The 18,747-nt window shown below is 32.1% G+C and overlaps 5 protein-coding genes across 6 annotated transcripts; all 5 read right to left on the reverse strand.

Moving 5' to 3' along the window:
• Nucleotides 1-2,291: 2,291 nt before the first annotated feature.
• LOC124937967 (protein MID1-COMPLEMENTING ACTIVITY 1-like) lies at nt 2,292-4,358 on the reverse strand. 2 transcript variants are annotated; one of them, XM_047478312.1, is made up of 6 exons: nt 4,206-4,358; nt 3,156-4,126; nt 2,990-3,061; nt 2,802-2,908; nt 2,632-2,725; nt 2,292-2,555 (listed from the first exon to the last, which is right to left on the reverse strand). In XM_047478312.1, the coding sequence occupies exons 2-6, from the start codon at nt 4,030-4,032 to the stop codon at nt 2,503-2,505; spliced, it is 1,203 nt and encodes a 400-aa protein (XP_047334268.1). In that variant the 5' UTR covers nt 4,033-4,126; nt 4,206-4,358; the 3' UTR covers nt 2,292-2,502. The 2 variants fall into 2 exon arrangements, with proteins under 2 accessions (XP_047334268.1, XP_047334267.1); XM_047478311.1 differs by lacking the exon at nt 4,206-4,358 and having other exon boundaries at nt 3,156-4,145.
• Nucleotides 4,359-6,443: 2,085 nt separating this feature from the next.
• LOC124938124 (protein FREE1-like) lies at nt 6,444-9,246 on the reverse strand. The gene is made up of 9 exons (XM_047478499.1): nt 8,448-9,246; nt 8,285-8,371; nt 8,060-8,191; nt 7,475-7,597; nt 7,330-7,395; nt 7,131-7,241; nt 6,949-7,047; nt 6,745-6,858; nt 6,444-6,678 (listed from the first exon to the last, which is right to left on the reverse strand). The coding sequence occupies exons 1-9, from the start codon at nt 9,156-9,158 to the stop codon at nt 6,592-6,594; spliced, it is 1,530 nt and encodes a 509-aa protein (XP_047334455.1). The 5' UTR covers nt 9,159-9,246; the 3' UTR covers nt 6,444-6,591.
• A 1,641-nt stretch (nt 9,247-10,887) lies between these two features.
• Nucleotides 10,888-12,570, reverse strand: LOC124938127 (rac-like GTP-binding protein ARAC1). Its single transcript, XM_047478503.1, has 8 exons — nt 12,512-12,570; nt 12,218-12,427; nt 12,041-12,128; nt 11,834-11,943; nt 11,702-11,765; nt 11,537-11,601; nt 11,399-11,464; nt 10,888-11,300 (listed from the first exon to the last, which is right to left on the reverse strand). The coding sequence occupies exons 2-8, from the start codon at nt 12,314-12,316 to the stop codon at nt 11,205-11,207; spliced, it is 588 nt and encodes a 195-aa protein (XP_047334459.1). The 5' UTR covers nt 12,317-12,427; nt 12,512-12,570; the 3' UTR covers nt 10,888-11,204.
• Nucleotides 12,571-13,237: 667 nt separating this feature from the next.
• Nucleotides 13,238-15,930, reverse strand: LOC124938126 (3-dehydroquinate synthase, chloroplastic). Its single transcript, XM_047478501.1, has 7 exons — nt 15,464-15,930; nt 15,009-15,159; nt 14,531-14,925; nt 14,326-14,449; nt 13,949-14,011; nt 13,713-13,856; nt 13,238-13,605 (listed from the first exon to the last, which is right to left on the reverse strand). Exons 1-7 carry the CDS (start codon nt 15,790-15,792, stop codon nt 13,474-13,476), a joined length of 1,338 nt encoding a protein of 445 aa, XP_047334457.1. The 5' UTR covers nt 15,793-15,930; the 3' UTR covers nt 13,238-13,473.
• Nucleotides 15,931-16,603: 673 nt separating this feature from the next.
• Nucleotides 16,604-18,711, reverse strand: LOC124938122 (protein ALTERED PHOSPHATE STARVATION RESPONSE 1-like). The gene is made up of 4 exons (XM_047478498.1): nt 18,213-18,711; nt 17,935-18,119; nt 17,629-17,852; nt 16,604-17,544 (listed from the first exon to the last, which is right to left on the reverse strand). The coding sequence occupies exons 1-4, from the start codon at nt 18,709-18,711 to the stop codon at nt 16,782-16,784; spliced, it is 1,671 nt and encodes a 556-aa protein (XP_047334454.1). The 3' UTR covers nt 16,604-16,781.
• Nucleotides 18,712-18,747: the final 36 nt, after the last annotated feature.

Consider the following 18,747-nt stretch of genomic DNA (forward strand, 5'->3'; position numbering starts at 1 on the left):
TTTATATATTTTATACTTATTTTATACTCTCAACCAAACACTAACAACCTATATAATTTATATATTATAATACCTCTTTACAATTTATACCCCTTACAATTAATACCTACATAAATAATACCGCATACCAAACACTACCCTAGTTATTAGTTTTAATCTCACCACAAGTTTTTTTAACTATCAAAATTGACGTTTTTTTAGACTAGGGCAGCCCAAAACTCGGGGTCGGCACTGGGTAAAATCTCGAGTGAACTTTTAAAATCTTACGGTTTCACAATTTTAGAGAAAATTAACGAGTTTGATTTTAAGTAAACTCTTAAATAGGTAATTCTTACGATTTTAAATTTTTGATAATAAGATTTTACGAGTTTATAAATAATTTTGATTATACTATTTTACGTTACAAAATAAATTTATATTTATAAATTAAAAAAGTTATTATTTATTCAAATAAATAAATTAATATAATTAATTTTATAAATATAATTTTTTTATGATATTATTTATTAATTATTTTTTATTATTAATTTTATATTTAAATATATAAATTTTTAAAATTGATTAAAAATAATTAATTATATATAAATAATAATAATATATAACTAATATTTTTTCAAATTAAACACTTACGAATCGATCTAAACGTTAGATTTTACGAGTTTACACCATCGATAATACATCGATAATACGTAAATACTCGATTTTGATAACTTTGTCCAATTTGGGATTTGGATTTTTTGGGCTCTGGGGATGAAGCCCAGCCCAAGATTTGTTATTTTAAAGATTTATCTGACTATAGTTATTTGAATATCAAATAGGACTAGACTCTAGAGAGATGTGTAGAGAACCGGACCTTTGCTGCACAACTTCCTACTGACCCAAATTTATATTAATCATAATTTATTATATAACATTAAATTTTAATTTATTTATCTAATTACATATTTTAATATTTTAGTTTCTTAATTACCTCAAAGTTACAATTATATATATATATATATCAATTTTAAATTCATTAGTTTCCTGTTTCAATTTATTTTTTATACAATTATACCTAAATAATTGTATTTATATAATTTTAAAAAATTTTATTAAAAAAAATTCAATGTCCAATAGTAAAGGATGAAATTTTTTAATTAACGACAATATAAAATTATATCTATATCCTCTTTAAATTCATTAATTTCCTGTTTTAATTTAAATTTGCATCCTTCAATAAAATTAATAATTTTTTTTTTGGTTTACAAACTTAATTTTCATATACCTTATAGAAAAGTATATATATAATTAATATAATTGTTTTATTTTTTTTAGGGCCATAACTTTTTTTTTCATTGTCACATTTTGTTTGCATAGACCATTTCAAATGCATATAAGTATTAAATGATAGTTATTTTTAAGATCTGTTTAATATAATTATTTGAATATTTTTATAATTTATAAGTATTTTTTTTCTAGTTGTGTTTATTTATTTTATGCATAAATAATATTTTACAATAAATAATCAATTAAAAAAAGAACATCATATCGTGATCATCTTTTGCGATAATTATTTTAAGTGTTATCTTTGTTAAGTTTTATTTTTTGTCTTACATTATAAAATACTTATAAAATTTCTTTGAATATTTCTTAAGAAACATTAAATATATTAGATATCTAAGAAATAGTTCACAAATATTTAAAAATATTAAATATCAATCTTACAAAAAGATCACAATAAATGAAAATTTCTAAATTCTCAATCTATAAATGAATTTGTTTTCATTTTATGGCGAAAATTTTCAGCAATAAACCATATAAAACTGACACTTCATAATAAAATAAAAGATAATTTTCTTATCAATTTTAGACTAATGAAATTTAACTTAAGGATATAAATATAAAATTTATTATATATGAATTTTATGTTTTAAAATTTATAGAGTAATGTATTGTTTTGATATATATAATTAATTTATGTATATATTTTAATTTTGTTAAAATTATGATTAATATCATTTTTTTTCAATGTAAATGTACAATAGCTTGATTATTAATTAATAAAGAATTGTCATTTTCCTTTATCTCCAAATTCTCCCTAAATGTAAAATAGTTCTTCTGTTACTCTTACCTCCATTTTCTAATCATTAGATTATAGATATCAACCTATTATCAATAACCACAACAAATAATCACATTTCTATACCAAAGATCATATGACTTTAATCATATCATACACAAAGAAGCCCATTAATATTCTTAGAAATATAAAATTTAACATGGATCCAACCTATTTAAATTAGAAACAAACAAACAAAAAATGACAGGTTTTAAATAGAGACCCGTGAATGACAAATTGTGGCAGGGTGGTGGTTTAAGTTGAAAATGACAAATTGTTTACATAAATTTGATTAGAAAATGGATCAAATTAAGGTTTTTAAAGTATTAATGATTAGAACTAATCAATCATTGTTTGTTTTATATATATGTACCTCAAACATGCATAATGGTTTTCTTTTTTACTCAAGATTCCATGTATTGGGAGTGTGGAGGTCTTGTTTTTGTCTTCTCCGGACCTGCATGTATTGAGATTTAATGATTGATTAAATTTCTTAATAATACATATTGAAGTTTTCAATTTTTGTCACATACCAGAACCATTTTGTATTTCCACTTCGCGATACTCTTGCACTAGGGCACAGCAGCAGCACATAAAATGTGTTAGGAAGTCATCTATGAATCCGCCCTAACAAAATACCAACGAGAATTTTCAAAAAAATAAACTTCTTGTTTAAGTCGGTTTGGAGATGTTATTATTTTACCCTGATGTTGAATGTCTTGCGTAACTTCCTTCTCATGCAGCAAGTGTAGCAACAGCACGATAAAATCAATGTGTAAGCCATCAATTCATTGCATGCTTCTGATGTAGCTTTAAGAAAATAATCAAACAAGTTTCTCATGTTATAAAACTCATTGCAAGGAAAATTAATTATGTGAAGGCACTACTTACTAATGTTCTTGTTTGTGGCTGCACTTGCAATCTTCGCAAATGTCCCACAAGGACAAAACAAGGTTTCTAAACCTGCACGACGAACAAAAGGAAACCCTAAAACCTAAATGAAAACATGTTCTTCAACCTTTTGAAAACTGTAATTTGGTTAAGGAAGAGGACATACAAAGTAAGGGTTCTGAACAACAACCGAGCAAATCTGTACTCCATTCTTCATCCCTGTCAAGACTTCTAGTATGAATAATTGTTTTCTCCTTTGTTATATAGGTTTCATTGCAAGAATCTTCTATATCAGCAATATCATGATCATCCTCCACTTTCTTTGGAGAATCATTCTTCTTCGTCTTCTTCGAAGCAACAGCTTCAGTGACATCGAGAAGATGATGAATCACTTCGCACTGTCCAACATCGCAGTTGGCTTGAGACCTTTGTAATTCTATCCTTAACTTTTCATTTTCTTTCTTGAGTGCTTCATTAAATGGCATGTTTGGATATGAAGTAGAAAGTGATTTCTTCAACAACATAGCATCGTTATCTGAAGGATCCTGTTTACTAATGAGACTCTGCACTTTCGCATCCTCATCATCCAATGTGTACTCATGTTGATCTCTTTCGATATCTTCAAGTCTTTCCCTGACACGAGAATTATCCACGAGAGTAATGAGAGGAATGATCTTCAAGTATCGATCTATCTCGTCCTGAGCTTTCCTAAACTGATAGACAATATTCCATCCCATGGCCAGCAGATAAAAGTAGCTCCGATCCTGGCAACTATTGACCAAGATGTAAGATCTTCTCAAGGCATCCTCTAGTAACTCAAGCGGCTCCCGAGTTTCTCTATACTTCTTCATTTCAGAGATTCGAAGTTGTTCGAGAAGATTACCGATTAACTTCAGATGTTGAGCGAATTGCCTGCAATTCGTTTTGTGCATTCGAGCTGTATTGGCTGCTTTTACTATCATACCGATTAATCTAACTGCATCGAGGCCTGTAAGCTGAGCAATATTAGCAATCTCCCCCATATGGTCCCAGGTGGATCCCATATGCAACTCCAAATTACTCTATCTCCGAGATTTCATCATTTTCTACAGTAATATGTGCGAAGATTGTGAATCTCGCTATTCTTCACCACCTTCCCTGTAACAACACAGTTCATCATCAATCAATCTACACAGCGCAATCAGAGTAAAAGATGAATATGAAGAAATGTCTTTACAAAGAGATCGAGAATTGAATCCGATTCATGCGCAATCAGAGCTATAAACGAGGATTACACAGCGTTTTTGGCTTAACTTAAGCATCGGTTATGAATTAGTTAAAGACTGCAGAAGAAAGCAATCGGTAGTTCTCTAGAGAAATGAAGAAGAAATAAAAGCATGAGTATCTATGAGACTACAATATTTACCTTCATTCATTCACTCTAAATCCAAATCATATATGATGAAGGAAGCACTAAAAGACATCATTCTTCTTCTCGAGCTCTGTAGTTAGTTCTTCTACAGCTTCGTTTCAGAGAAGAAGAAAGATCGAGAAGATGCTAATGCGAGGAGAACGAAGGCCATAGGTTTCCGCAATCCACAGGCATTTGTTTGCACGAAATCTCTCTTCTTCTCTCTCTCTCTCCCTCTCTCCCTCTCTCTCTCTCTCTCTCTCTCTCTCTCTACGGCTATATTGTTTTGGTCTATTCCGTGTGCTCTCGTGCTCTGTTAGTGCGGGGACCATTATGGCTATTATTGACCTTGTTTGTTAAATACTTTTCTATCTCATTATAATAATTTTAACCATAAATAATAAACATCCTAATTTCAAATTTAATTCATTATAAAATCATCAAAGAAAGAAAATCAATTACACTAACTATATCTATATAGGAATTTGACGAGAAGACCTAAAAAAAAATCACTTAAATGCGCTGGTGAACACTTCAAAATATTTTGATAAAATTACTACGTCGTGTAACGTTTAGGGCAGGATCGTCTCGCGATGAAAAATATTTTAGTCAGTCTATAATTACATTACTTCAATTGCCGTTACGAGACGATCTTGTTCGCGAGACGATCTTGTCCGGATATTCTGGACTTTTCACAGATTTTTTCGTCGCGAGACGAAATTTCGTCAGAATATTTTGAAGTGGTCACCAGGGCAATCAATTTTATGCACCGGTGCATTTAAGAGATTTTTGGTTATTTTCTCAAATTTCCCACTATATCTAAACATTTTAATATAACAAAACATAAGTAAATGTTATTGGTTATTTTAAATTATTTTAATATATAATAATGAAAAATTAATAATTACTAGCACCCAAGCTTATCTGTAAAGTGTCAATAATTTTTTCTCTCTTTTAGTGGAATTTTTTAGGGTTTGTTTGAAGTGGAACCGTTTCCCAAACTAACCTTGTTTGGCGTTCACTTTCCCAAACTAACCTAGTTTGTTCATTTATTCCCAAACTAACCTAGTTTACTATTCAAACTCATTTTATTTTATTTTTTATTTTTTATTTTTTTTACATTTCAAATTTATTATATATATATATAATTATTATTTATATAAACTAAATTATTTATATTTTGATATATATTTTAAATTATTAATTTTATAAATATAATTATTTATATTTTAATATAAATATTTAATGGTTCATTAACTTAATTAACTTAAGACATATTTTTAGGAAGAAAACACAATAAAAATTGATAAATTTTTTATTGTGAAATTATATTATAATGAAAAGTTGTCAAAATTATTTTAATAAAAGACAACCCAATAAATATAAATAATAATTTGAATGAAAAGTTGTCAAAATTATTTCAATAAAAGATAACCCAATAAATATAAATAATAATTTGAATAATAAAAAAAAATTTATAAGGATGAAAATCATACTGCAACATATATATATGTAAATATATATATATAATAAATTTGAAATGTAAATAAATATATATATATATATATTAAAATATAAATAATTAAATTTATAAAAAAATAATTTAAATTATATATCAAAATATAAATAATCAAATTTATAAAAATAATAATCTAAAATATATATCAAAATATAAATAATTTAGTTTATATAAATAATAATTTAAATATATATATATATAATAAATTTGAAATGTTAAAAAAAATAAAAAAAATAAAAAAAATAAAAAAAATAAAAAAAACTGAGTTTAAATAGTAAACTAGGTTAGTTTGGGAATAAATGAACAAACTAGGTTAGTTTGGGAAAGTGAACGCCAAACAAGGTTTGGAAAACTGTTCGTTTGAAGTGGGTTAGCTTGGCCACGTGGGGCCCATTAACTAGAAGTTGATGAAGCACGTGTAAGCCTATACTTTGGGTGAAGAAGATATGTTATTGATTTAAGACATGGTATAAAAATAGTATTTTTAAAATTGTAACAGGATAAGATAAGATACTAGAGATATTCATAAAACCAGAGAAATAATATCAGATGGGTGGTGAATGGTGATCAAGGAGGGATTGATTTAATTATACAAAACGAATAGAGACTTGTATTGTTTATCTATACATTGATTGTCACACAAATGAATCTGACTCATTTTCGGTATAATAGGGGGAAAATTACATATATTTTTCAGTAAGCAGCAGAGGCGTTAACGAGAAATGGATGCTGACAAACGCTGCACTCGATTGTTTCTGAACCAGAGGCTGGAACTTGGACCTGAAGAACAACGTTCATATTATGGATTGTTTAAGAAGAAGTCATTGTTATGTATGACAAACAAACCTGCAAATGAACTGTGCAAGTCGGACATTCAACTTCTTTCGTTGCTTGTTTCCCATATCCCATTCCTCTTCCTCCTTCAGAAGTGGCGGTCCTGCGATTCTTCTCCATCTCTTCCTGTAAATCAAACAGTGTTACAATTTCATTGATCATGAAAGACATGATCTAGATTATGAACCCAAATTAGAAACATGTAGAGATGTTGACCTTGAGTTTTCTAGCGAGATCTTCATGGCTGTGCAATGTGCCAATATTGGAGGAACCTCTTCTCTCCTTACTATTATCCAACCTTTGAGTAACTTCCCCCTGAAATACCACCACCCCATTTACTTAAAGCTACCAATAATTAAATCGATTTTTCAGTAAGAAAATTTAGGAAAACCATATACCACGCAACGGTCACAAACTCTGACTGTTTGGGCATCTTCGTCTGCAGTAAGGGTCACCCTTCCTTGGGTACACTTGTCACAGAATATATCTCCACAATTCCTACAGTGGTGCTGAAATAAAAAAAAATACTTTAAAAAGACAACTTAATGAAAACAAATAAACTTGTTGTTTGTCACAGTGAAAAAAATATGCTCTTACCCTACGCACAAATGCCCCAAAATCAGTGCTACATGAGGTGCACTTGGTAACCGCTACATCAGGAACCTAAAGGTACACCACCAGAATCAATAAACACAAATATCTTAGCCAAATATTAAATAGGAAGAACGTCAAGGAGACTTACCCAGTGATCTTTCTCCTCCATTTTTGGTTTAATAATATTCATCCAATCCACAAACCCTTTCTTCTTCTCAGATTGTTGTTCTGCTGGATCAGAAGACTTGTAACTACTACCAATCTCCTTGAACTGTTTCACAAACAAACATTATAGAAGCCTCAAAGACCATAATAATAATACGACGACTAAAAAGGGAAAATAATCAAAATTCTAGCACATGAACTGCAGCATAAATGAAAAAGCGTGCTTTTGATTTCTCAGTAAACCCTAATATTGATTTCAGCTACATATTTCATCATCATCAATTCTCAAAGTCAGATCCTACTTAAGGAACAACATTCTCAATCTATAGTGTTTGCCAAACGAGATTCTTCATCCCGAGAAGAATATATCTCAACAATCACATACAATATCCCATTATGCAATCTCAATTTCAATACTACGCTCAAAATAAATCGCACTCATTTTGTCATTTTTCAAGGTAATACAAGGAAAACCTATATGACCCTAGGACACTTTAGAATGTAGGTTAAGAAAATGTTCTGAAATGAAACACCCAATAATAGAAATGATTATAACAAAACTATTTACCTGAATGCTAGCTGCTGTTACTGCATCCAGAATGTTGTTTGTGGTATAGCTGCTTGATTTTAGCCGGATACGTTTAACATCAGCATCAACTGAGCTCTTAGCCCAAAACGCAAATATATAAGAATCAAGAACCTGAAAAATATGCTCAGACATGCTTAATTGAGACAGTTGTTGTTAACAAGGATTTAGGAAAACAGCATGGACAAAGACAAAGATTGAGCTTACCTCCCATCTTGTAATAGTATCAAGTTGGTAAATTCTTAATGTCCGATAATTTGCAGGATCAAGAAGCTGAATCCCATCCAAACCAATCTGAAAATAGATCATAAATCAATCAAGATAAGCTGAACTCATAGAATTCAATGTACATGTCTCATTCTCAATATACCTGGCAAAGTATATCCATATCGGTTTGGCCTGCACTTTCTGATAATAGCCTTACACGGAACTTCATAACTCCACTACCCATTTCTTGCTGCGTCTCCGCCTTTGGGGCTGCCTTCACAACCTTAATGGACTGTTGTGGTAGTGAATTCTTTTCAATTGGTCTTCCATAATCATCAAAAGGCACCCTAGAAGAAGACTTGGAGACACCAGTCCCTCTAGCACCATAAGGCTCCGTATTAGATCCACTGTACCTATAAACACCGGTTTCCGTCCCACCATCCTGAGAGCCTCCATAATCTTCAGTAGAAGAAGCTCCGTACACCCCTTGATCGCGATAATTTCCGTAATCATAAGAAGCGGAATTGGGATCGTAGACAGGGTTTTGTTTTTGGGTATAATTTGCTGCTGCAGCTTCATTATAGCTCTGGTAAAAGGGGTCATAGGGCGTTGTTTGGTCTATGAGAGGAAGTTGAGGGTTTGGAATAAAGGGGGCATCTTGGGAGGCGTATTGTGGATAGGAAGGGAAGGAAGAAGATGAGTTGGAGAAAGAATGGGGGGAGAGAGGAGGGGCAGAAGCGAAGGAGGAGGAAGTATACTGATTCGTATGGGGGTCGGACGGAAAATTCGGAGTGGGAGGAGGAGGAGGGTTAGGGTTGTGAAAATTGGATCGGTAGTATTGATAATAGGGAGAGGTTGCATCGCTTTGATTCATGAAGACGGCGATTGTGAATCAGATCAAGAAAGAACTTACTTGCTTGAGAATGGAGCAATGGACGAAACGAAACAAACAGAGACAAAGAGAGAAGAAACGGTCAAGGTTTATTTATTCGCCGCTCGTAATTTGTACGCGGGAAGCTTCTAGGCCAGACATCCGGTCTAGCCTTTTACTCTTTTTTTTTTTTTTTTTTTTTTTTTTTCAAATAAAATAAAAATAAAAAAAGAAGAAAGGATAAATTCACTGTGAAGGTATTTTTCTTTCTTTTAATTTTAGATTTTATAAAAAAAGAAATATAGAAAGTTATAACTACATTATAATTTTGAATTGGTGCCGGCCATTTTAATTATTAGGTTTCATAAAACTTTAATTAAAATTTTAATAAAATGAAATTAAATTTAGTGTAATTTTATAATTTATAATTTTATATATTTAATTCTAAATTATAATTTTTAATCTTTTTTATGTTTTTTAAATTAAAAAAACTTATTATTTTATCATATAAAACACGATTAATAGTTTTCTATCTATAATATTTTTTTTTTTGAGTTTAGGAGGTTAAAATATTAAGTCGATATTTTTTTTATTTAATAAGTTAACATTTTTAGTGGATATATATTTTTTTAATTTAAAAAGTTAACCTATTAAATTAATATTTTATTTTTAGTTTAAAAGGTTAAAATGTGAAACCATTTTTTTAATATATAAATAAGTTAAAAAATATTTATATGATATTTTATTATAGGAAAATCTAAATTTAAACCAAATTCTTTAATATTTGAACTATTTTAATTGGTCCTAATTGGTTGTGTGAAATTAATATTTTAATAAAATAAATAATATATATTAAAATTGTTTATATTATATTATATTATTATTTTTAAATATAGGAATTAAATTATAGTTGAAGATTAATGCCTCATCTAATTAAAATTAGAATTTTTAATATCAATTTTAATTCCACTCACCTAAATAAATATAGGCTTAAAACCCTTAAAAATATTCTCATTAAATTAAAATGAATTATGAAATTTCAAATTATAGAATTGTGTTATGATCATTGTAATTTCTCACTAAATTAAACAAATCTAAAAAAGACTCAATAATATATATATTTTTTAAATATACATATTTAAAACCCTATAAATTCAATAAATATTTTTTCAAAACCTTTGTTTTTAAAATCGGAAAATCTATACAAATATTTGTCTATTAATTCAATAAAATTATATTTAAAATAAAAATTACAGAATAATTTAAATAATGGTCCACCAAATAAACAAAAGTACAGTGTAATCTAAAATATAAAAAAATATTTATGATCACCATTTAAGGCATTCTAAATAATTTTATCTCTAAAGAACTATAACTATATTAAAATTAATAAATTCTTAACCATTTTGTAATAAAATTGTGACAAAAATCATTTAAAAAAAATAAACTTGTAATTTCCTTTGGTTACAATAATAATGTGATGTTGGTGGTAGCAAGGTGGAAGCCACCAATAACCTAAAGCAACAATTATTGAATTAAACAACCTTAACCATTAATAAACAAATACATCATGACTAAACCTAACCCAATAATCTTCATCAGTTCACATAAGAGTAAATTATTCCACATCCTATCATATGCTTTTGCCATATTTATTTTATGCAGCAACCAACCAATCAACCAACTGCTGATTCTAACTGGCAACAATATCGGGCTAGAGAACATCAAAAGGAAGAAGGAATATTCAATCATCTTCTCATTTGTAAATGAGATACAAGAGTATAAAACCGGCAACTAGTTTCCAGAATTTGGATCTTCTCATATAAAAGAAATCAGCAAAACACGGGGCGATAGGACATGACATGACATGACAGACAAGGTGATACAAACACTATTATGGTCTTAATAGATGAGGGCCGACCCTCTTCACTACTATATATGATGAGAAAGAAGAACAAATGTTACATAGAACAAATGCAACAATAGAAATGAACAAATTGGTAGGTGGTTTCAAACCTCTACTACTCTTGTGTTTGTTGTTGTTGTTGTTCATAATATGGAGCATTTAGGAGTTTTTGACTTTTTCTTCTGCTTTGGTGGCTGGAGGACAACCTTAATTGCAGCATCAAACACACCCTTCACATTCTATTATTGTACAAGAAAGAAGATACAAAATATAAATCCATGAAAACATACATTATTATTATTATTGAGTTACAAAATAAAATTCTTAGAAGTTGGACCTGTTGAGATTTGGAGCTGCACTCTATGTATTCTGGAGCAGCAATCAGGTCCTTTAGTTCATTTCCCTATAAATATATGGCAGAAGAAAAAATGAGACCAAAGAATTGACAATGAACATAATAACAAGGTTCACTCACTTGTGCAGTTGTAATCGCGACAGAGCCAGGATGATCTATGAAGAATTGACTATCATCCCGTAGATCTGAAGCCATTATAAAATCAAAAGCTCATAACTATATGAAACCATTCATCCATCCATCCAACCACATATAACATGATATTAATATAGTAAGAGATCTAACCAATTTTGGTTCCAACAAGAACTATAGGAACTCCAGGAGCATAATGTTTCAATTCAGGAATCCACTGCAAATAATGTATATATAACATGTCAGAATCCAGAATTCGTGAAGAGGAAGACCGACCCATCATACCTTTTTAGAAACATTTTCATAGCTAGCCTTGCTAATCAACGAGAATGCCAGAATGAAAACATCTGCCCCACGATAACTCAATGGTCTTAGCCTATTGTAATCTTCTTGCCCTGCCATCTCACAATAATAATAATAACAATAATACACATGACATTCAGCTCAGGATGTATATATATAACAAGAGAAAATGACATTCTAAATCCATGCCTGCTGTGTCCCATAGGCCGAGATTGATAGTGTTTCCATTGACAACCACATTAGCACTAAAGTTATCAAAGACAGTAGGCACGTAATCCTGTATCCCCAACAACATAACCAGATTCATTGAATATAGAAAATGTCAGCTAGAACAGAAAAAAAAGAGATTAAGGATTATTGGGTCACCGTAGGAAAAGTGTTGCTGGTGTAAGAAATCAGAAGACAAGTCTTGCCAACGGCGCCATCACCAACAGTGACGCATTTTATAAATTTGGAAGCACTCATGTTTTCTTAAGGTAGGAAAATCGTCAGATCTTCTTGAGAAGACCTGATATCACTTACAGCATGAATTTCCTGAAAGAATCTTCAGAAAAGCAATCGAACCCTTGTGGAGATCTATCCAAAAAGAAAGAAAGAAATGAAGAAAAGAGAATGCAATTTGCGTATTGGGTTTACAGAGAGAGAGAGAGCGGGAATTACTGCTGATGAAGCGTTCCTTCAACCAGATCAACCACTCTCTTTCAACGGAATCCAACTGTTATTATTATTAATGTATTATTGCCTTCTCCAATTTACCCAATAATAATATTGCTTCATTCATATCAACATTATATTAAAAATACCATTCATTTTATTATCCTAAAATCTTCTTTATACTACATTAGTATTAGTAGACCAATTCAAATGAAATCTCACATCCCAATCCTTATAATTTTATTGGTTTTTAAATACTTACTTTATCAAATAAAATAATAATAATAAGATATATACAAACAAATTACTTAATATTGATATTTTTAATTCTTACCAAGATTTATATTTTATTTCTTCTATTTAAAAATTATAATTTTAAGATTTAGTAACACATTATTAATATCTATATGTCAACATTTTAGACCAAGTTTATCTAAAAAACCGATTTCTCGCCCATTCCCATACCCATACTCATTATATCCCACAAAAAATTTCGAGCCTAAAAAACAAATTTAATTGCGTATAAAATTTGACAACCTTTAACAAACATTGTTTGATTCTCAAAATAACAATCCACACAATCAATTAGGCAAGGCTTTAAACAATTTGCATATCAATATTAAAATAGTTAACATTTGTTTCCTTTCAATTATAGTTTACATTTTAACCAAAATTTTAGTTATTTTGAGAGATTTTACATTAAATTTACACAATCTCAAGAGGAAACAAAAGTTGCATAGGAAACATTAAAATCTCTTATTGGCCAAGCTCAGGCACATGTGGTTCCTTCATGAGGAACATTGTTTACAGAAGCAATCTCGAATGTGTTTTTACCATAAAACTGACGGGGAAATCATTTTTATGTTGTGAGAAGCCTATCTATAAATACAACATACAATTCATGACAGTAACAAAGAAACAAAAAAGGTAAAGAAAAGACTGATACTCTTCGAAATAACCTGTCCAACTCAAGACTTGCAAAATGCATTTAGCGTTTCGTCGAGTGCCTTTCTGTCATAGTCACCAGTGAAAACGCAATTACCAAGAGGACCTTTCAAGAGAATGAGCCTTAGTAGCCCATCAGCTACCTTCTTATCAACCTGTTATTATTACAATCAAAAGATCCAAACCAGTAATGAGGATAATGACTGACACTCGTAAGCGAATCCATTCAAATTTTAAAAAAACAAATAAAACGCCACCATACCGCCATAATGGACTTGAACATCTCAACTGTCATTGTATCAGGAGGGGATGTGGGCAAGTTAGCCTGTTTCAATATGCTCGCAACTCTCTTTACAATTGATTCATCAATCCAACCGAGGCGATATGACATATCAACAGCCATTACCTAAACATACACTAAAATATGTCAAATGCCAAAGATTTAACATTTATTAAAATACAACATTTATTAAAATACAATACGCAACAAACATATACCGTGCCAACTGCAACAGCTTCCCCATGGAACCACACTCCATAGCCAAAACCTGTTTCTATTGCCTGTACAGACATTATAACAGCAAAGTGAGCATAGTTTGTTTCTATAAATTGGTAATTTAGAAAGTTTTAGAAGAAGCTGCGACTAGAAACACTATGGTCTTGTTTGATCTAGGGTTATTTGAATAACCAAATAGTTATTTTCATGTTATTTTGGGCTTTGTTTTCTTCAAAGGATGCAACGATTTCACTAATCCAACATGTTGATTGGATAGTTGGTTATTTGAAATTAATCTTAAATAACCCACGTCAAACAAAGGCCTACTACTTCATATTGAGGACACAATGAGCGAAAACAAAATGCTTTAATTACTCACGTGGCCAAAAGTGTGACCCAAGTTCAATGTCGCCCGCAGTCCACTCTCCTTCTCATCTAAGGACACAACCTCAGCCTTATTTTCACACGATCGTTTAATAGCATATGCTAGCATATCAGGATCCCTGCCATAAATCAATAAATTTAGTCTGCAATCTTATGAACGAATAGATGGTAATACGTAGAGAGAGTAATAAAGTTTAGACCTCGCCATCAAAGCTGGCATATTCTTCTCCTGCCATTCAAAGAATTCCGAATCTCTAATTAACCCGTACTTTATAACCTCAGCAAGTCCAGATGCCAATTCTCTATCTGGTAATGTATTCAATGTATCAGTATCCACAAGCACACATTGAGGTTGATAGAATGCTCCAATCAAATTTTTCCCAAGTGGATGGTTTATTCCAGTTTTTCCACCAACCGAAGAATCCACCTGTGACATAACTGTCGTCGGAATCTGAATAAAATTCACTCCGCGAAGGAATGAAGCAGCTGCGTAACCACACATGTCTCCTATTACACCTCCTCCAAGGGCGACAAAGGTACATCGTCGATCTAACCTCGACTCAATTGCTTTATCGAAAACCTTCATCAGGGTTTCCTGTCGAGCACATCATACAAATCAGATTTACATTTACCCCCTCCCCATAACATATATTTGAGCAAACTCAAAAAGGATTTTACCATGTTCTTGTACTTCTCCCCATCAGGTAAGATAACCTTCTCAACTGAAACATTGGGATTTCCAATTGTTAAAGCACTAACAACTTTATCCAGGTAGAGTGGTGCAACGGTGGTGTTTGTCACCACCAGTACTTTCTTCCCATGAATATGCCTATGTAAGTAATTGACAAACGATCATTGTCAATTTTGATCAATTACAGATCAAACTAATTAAGCTCAGATTGATTTGTAAGAGTGTTTTAAAGCACAAGCAGGTCTAGATGCATTTAAAAAGGACAATTTCTGTCAAGCCAAATACTGAATATAAGAAATTGCATAAGCTAGAATCTACAAAGTAGAGATGAAAAACCTTAAGACTTAATTTTGAATTAGGGTTAAAACTACAATTCCATCTAGCAAACATGTTCATTTTTTTTACAGAAAGCGATATAGAGGGAGAGAAAGAAAGAAAGAACCTTTGCAAAAGGTCAGGTTGATCGAGAAGTCCTGAACCGATGTAGATCGGGTAGCTTCGGTCACCCAAATCGACATTGACTATGGTTGGATCCGCAGGCGAAGCTTTTTTACCGAGCGACTGGTCCATCACGGAAGCTGTGGAACTGGCGGAAACCAAAATGCACCGGCGCCGCTTAGACGAGCAGTGGAGAGAGAGGGAGCTGAAATTCCGAGACCCAATAAACGTATCAGTGAAGGAAAGGGATTTGAGGAGAGACGTCGGGCGGCCGAGAGGGAGTGAAATGGTCTGTTTGTGGCACAGAGAAGAAGGGTTTGCAGTCGAAGCCATTCGAAAATGATTGGGGAGGATGATGAAGAAGAATTGCTGCTACGAGAGGAGAGGAATTGTGTATTCCATCATATATATATTTGGGTATTTGTTTGAACAGAGAATAGAAATCGAAGAAAGTGAGTTGGTGATGATGGCGGGGTTAGGTGAGAGCCCCTTGTAAAAGATTGAATCTTGCAGACAAGAAAGCGACCGTACCGCCCCTTATCCACCGTTAGATCATTTATTTATATATCAATAGGTTATATTTTTTTTTAAAAAAAAGGTCTAAAAAGATGTTCTTAAAATAAAAACAAACAAATGTAAATGGATAAACCAAATATTTTTTTCAAACCTTAGAATTTGGAGTTAAACACTTTAAATTTTAGAAATCCTTATTATTAAAGTTATAAAATTCTTAAAATAAAATTTTAGTCCCAAATTATAAAGTTTGAAAAAAAAATGTGATCTTTTTTTTTATATTCGAACCATAACACATAATTTCGATTAAATTGGTTTTCCAACGATCCAAATCAAACAGATCTTTCATGAATAAAATTTGGCTCAACATGTTCTATTCAATACCCAAATCGATAAAATAAAAAATATTTGATTAAAATATTTTTTTAGTTAAAAAAAGTAATGTTGATGGTAAGATCTGAGATATCTTTCTAACCGTAATATTAACTTTCCTTGATTCGAAAAATTTGTATGACAATAACATGATGCCTATACAGGGGCTTCCGAACGCATCAAGCTCGGAGGGGGAGACCAAATATAAATATCATTCTTTTTAGTAAACCCTCCAATACCAAATATAAATAGCATCCTTTCATAGTAAACTATCATGAACTACCCATAAAACATAATAATATCCTCTTATATAAGGTAAGAGGCATAAACAAAAACAGACTTTACAACTAACATGAGACCAAATGCAAGTTTAATACATTTTATTCTCTCAAAATCATCATTCATAGCTAAACCCTAAAGATACAATCATCACTTGATCACGGAACTAACATCTTCACATCGTGTCCTTCTCCTCCTCCTCCTACGGTTTTAGCCTTATCCTGGACAAACTCAAATGATAGAGTACATTCCCGGGCAAAATCAGACATTGCCTGAAACAGTGGGGCCAATTCTGTCCGTAAGATGGTGAATGTTCGCATCTTAGTTGCGGTCACCATTTTCACATACTCAGCCCTTTCTTCTTCAGCCTTCCCCCTCAAAGACTCAACCTTTGTCTGCTTCAATGCCACCTCTGGTTCCTTGTTCCCATCCTCACTTGTTGAATATTGCTTGTATTTGTATTTGTTCTCTTCAAGCAATTTAAGTTCCAACTCTTTCTTCTCCACTTCTTTCTTTATCAGCTCCAATCTCCTCTCCAGCTTCTGCTCTTCTTCTTGTTGAACCATAAGAGACCGGATTGATCCTAACAAGTTCTTGATACCATCCAATGCCAAATTCATTGGAACCCGCTTGATCAATAGGCTCCATTCTTCGCAGATTGTATAGATTCTCCACGTTATAGGACTGTTGCAGAGCTGGAGCCACCCCACAAGAGATTCAACGTAATCGCCTTGTGCCTTGTCAAGGTTGTATAAAGCTAGTTGCCATTGTTGGAGTTTCTGCTCGAGCTGATAAGTCGATCGCCAGTGACTCTCTGATGGTGATGATGAATGGACAACATTGATCAAGCGTTCTAGCTGCTTAGCTATGTGCATCTGTTTCGTGTAACATTCATGCATGGTTCTCCACATGCCCATTAATCTTTATAGACAGAAAAAAAAGAGTCGGTATTAAGAATTGTAATGTTCATGTTCATTGCCATGGAAGGAAAGAAGACAGACAGACCCTTTAACAAGCTCAACCAGATGCATGTAGAGATCTGATTGAGTCAACTTGAAGATTTCCGAAGATATGGTCTCAATGGTTTGAGAAGTAACCATGATTCTCGATTCTAGTTTCTCGAGTTCTTTCTTCGTCTTCTCTGTTTTAACACCCTCGGTTTTTCTAGATTCAAACTTCCTCATTTGAACAATTCTCTTCTGATACTCCAAATTTAAAGTCTCAGCAGTCTGATCAGATTCGAAAAATTCAAATTAATTTCAGAAACAGAATAGCTTTCGATCAACAAGATAAACATTAAGTATTTATTACCTTCACCTCCAAGTACAACTTCTTCTCCCAAGCATAGAGCTTAGAAAGTGTGGAAGAATGACTCCCACTCCAACTAGAAGCTTCTTCGCCTTCAATGGATTCCTCAAACTGCTCCAGTGAATCTGTTTTCTTCAATAACCCCATTGAACACAAAGACTGATTCAAATGCCCATAAACCTTAGAACCTGCTGAACAAAATGATTAACCCCACTCAAAAAATTTATTATTTTGCATGAAATTGGGTAATGAACTAGCTCATGACTTCCAGTTTTTAGTACCTTCAAAACTGTGACTGGTGGAGCGAGAAAAAGAAGAAACTCCCAAAAGAGACGACACCTCAGAACAGGCATCAGCCGCAGTAGCAAAGAGTTCATTGATCTCTCTCATAATCTCAACAAGATCATTGCTTTTCGCAGGCATCACGACAGCAATTTCCGATGTAATTTCAGGATTGTTGGAAAACTCAGTTATCATCGTCTTTATGAAGTTTCCTGTAGTGACCACTTCAGATTTTGTTTTCCAGTCATCCCCTGTTTCCAACCGGGACGAAGAGGGTGCAACTGTAGGCGTCGGAGGTACGTTATAGTCATCTTTTCCGGCGAAAGCAGTAACAAATTGAAGAAGAGCCGTGCCTGCACTTCTGTGAGAGATTATGTAAGTATTATGAGAAGCGGAAAAGGCTTGCCTGGATTTTACCAACTGCTTCATCAACCTTGTTCGAGTCTTGCATCTTCTAACAATCTCTTCTTTATCTATCTTCGAATTACCACAACCCATCGGTCTATTTTCCGGTGGTGTTCCCGTTCACCAATA

This window comes from Impatiens glandulifera, chromosome 5 (assembly GCF_907164915.1).
Source record: "Impatiens glandulifera chromosome 5, dImpGla2.1, whole genome shotgun sequence".
Taxonomy (NCBI): domain Eukaryota; kingdom Viridiplantae; phylum Streptophyta; class Magnoliopsida; order Ericales; family Balsaminaceae; genus Impatiens; species Impatiens glandulifera.

Coding starts and splice junctions, on each gene's coding strand:
- LOC124937967 (XM_047478312.1), bottom strand. CDS start 4,032: ATGGGATCCACCTGGGACCATATGGGGGAGATTGCTAATATTGCTCAG. Junction 3,062..3,155: donor TTGTTCAGAACCCTTACTTT/GTATGTCCTCTT, acceptor TTCGTCGTGCAG/GTTTAGAAACCTTGTTTTGT. Junction 2,556..2,631: donor GGAAATACAAAATGGTTCTG/GTATGTGACAAA, acceptor CAATACATGCAG/GTCCGGAGAAGACAAAAACA.
- LOC124938127 (XM_047478503.1), bottom strand. CDS start 12,316: ATGAGTGCTTCCAAATTTATAAAATGCGTCACTGTTGGTGATGGCGCC. Junction 11,944..12,040: donor CGGCCTATGGGACACAGCAG/GCATGGATTTAG, acceptor GTGAGATGGCAG/GGCAAGAAGATTACAATAGG. Junction 11,301..11,398: donor GCAGCTCCAAATCTCAACAG/GTCCAACTTCTA, acceptor GTACAATAATAG/AATGTGAAGGGTGTGTTTGA.
- LOC124938126 (XM_047478501.1), bottom strand. CDS start 15,792: ATGGCTTCGACTGCAAACCCTTCTTCTCTGTGCCACAAACAGACCATT. Junction 14,926..15,008: donor GGGAGAAGTACAAGAACATG/GTAAAATCCTTT, acceptor TGTGCTCGACAG/GAAACCCTGATGAAGGTTTT. Junction 14,012..14,325: donor TGGGTCACACTTTTGGCCAC/GTGAGTAATTAA, acceptor ATGTCTGTACAG/GCAATAGAAACAGGTTTTGG.
- LOC124938122 (XM_047478498.1), bottom strand. CDS start 18,711: ATGGGTTGTGGTAATTCGAAGATAGATAAAGAAGAGATTGTTAGAAGA. Junction 18,120..18,212: donor CACCAGTCACAGTTTTGAAG/GTACTAAAAACT, acceptor TTTGTTCAGCAG/GTTCTAAGGTTTATGGGCAT. Junction 17,545..17,628: donor CTGGTTGAGCTTGTTAAAGG/GTCTGTCTGTCT, acceptor CTGTCTATAAAG/ATTAATGGGCATGTGGAGAA.
- LOC124938124 (XM_047478499.1), bottom strand. CDS start 9,158: ATGAATCAAAGCGATGCAACCTCTCCCTATTATCAATACTACCGATCC. Junction 7,598..8,059: donor TAACAGCAGCTAGCATTCAG/GTAAATAGTTTT, acceptor TTTGTGAAACAG/TTCAAGGAGATTGGTAGTAG. Junction 7,396..7,474: donor TGGAGGAGAAAGATCACTGG/GTAAGTCTCCTT, acceptor GTGTACCTTTAG/GTTCCTGATGTAGCGGTTAC.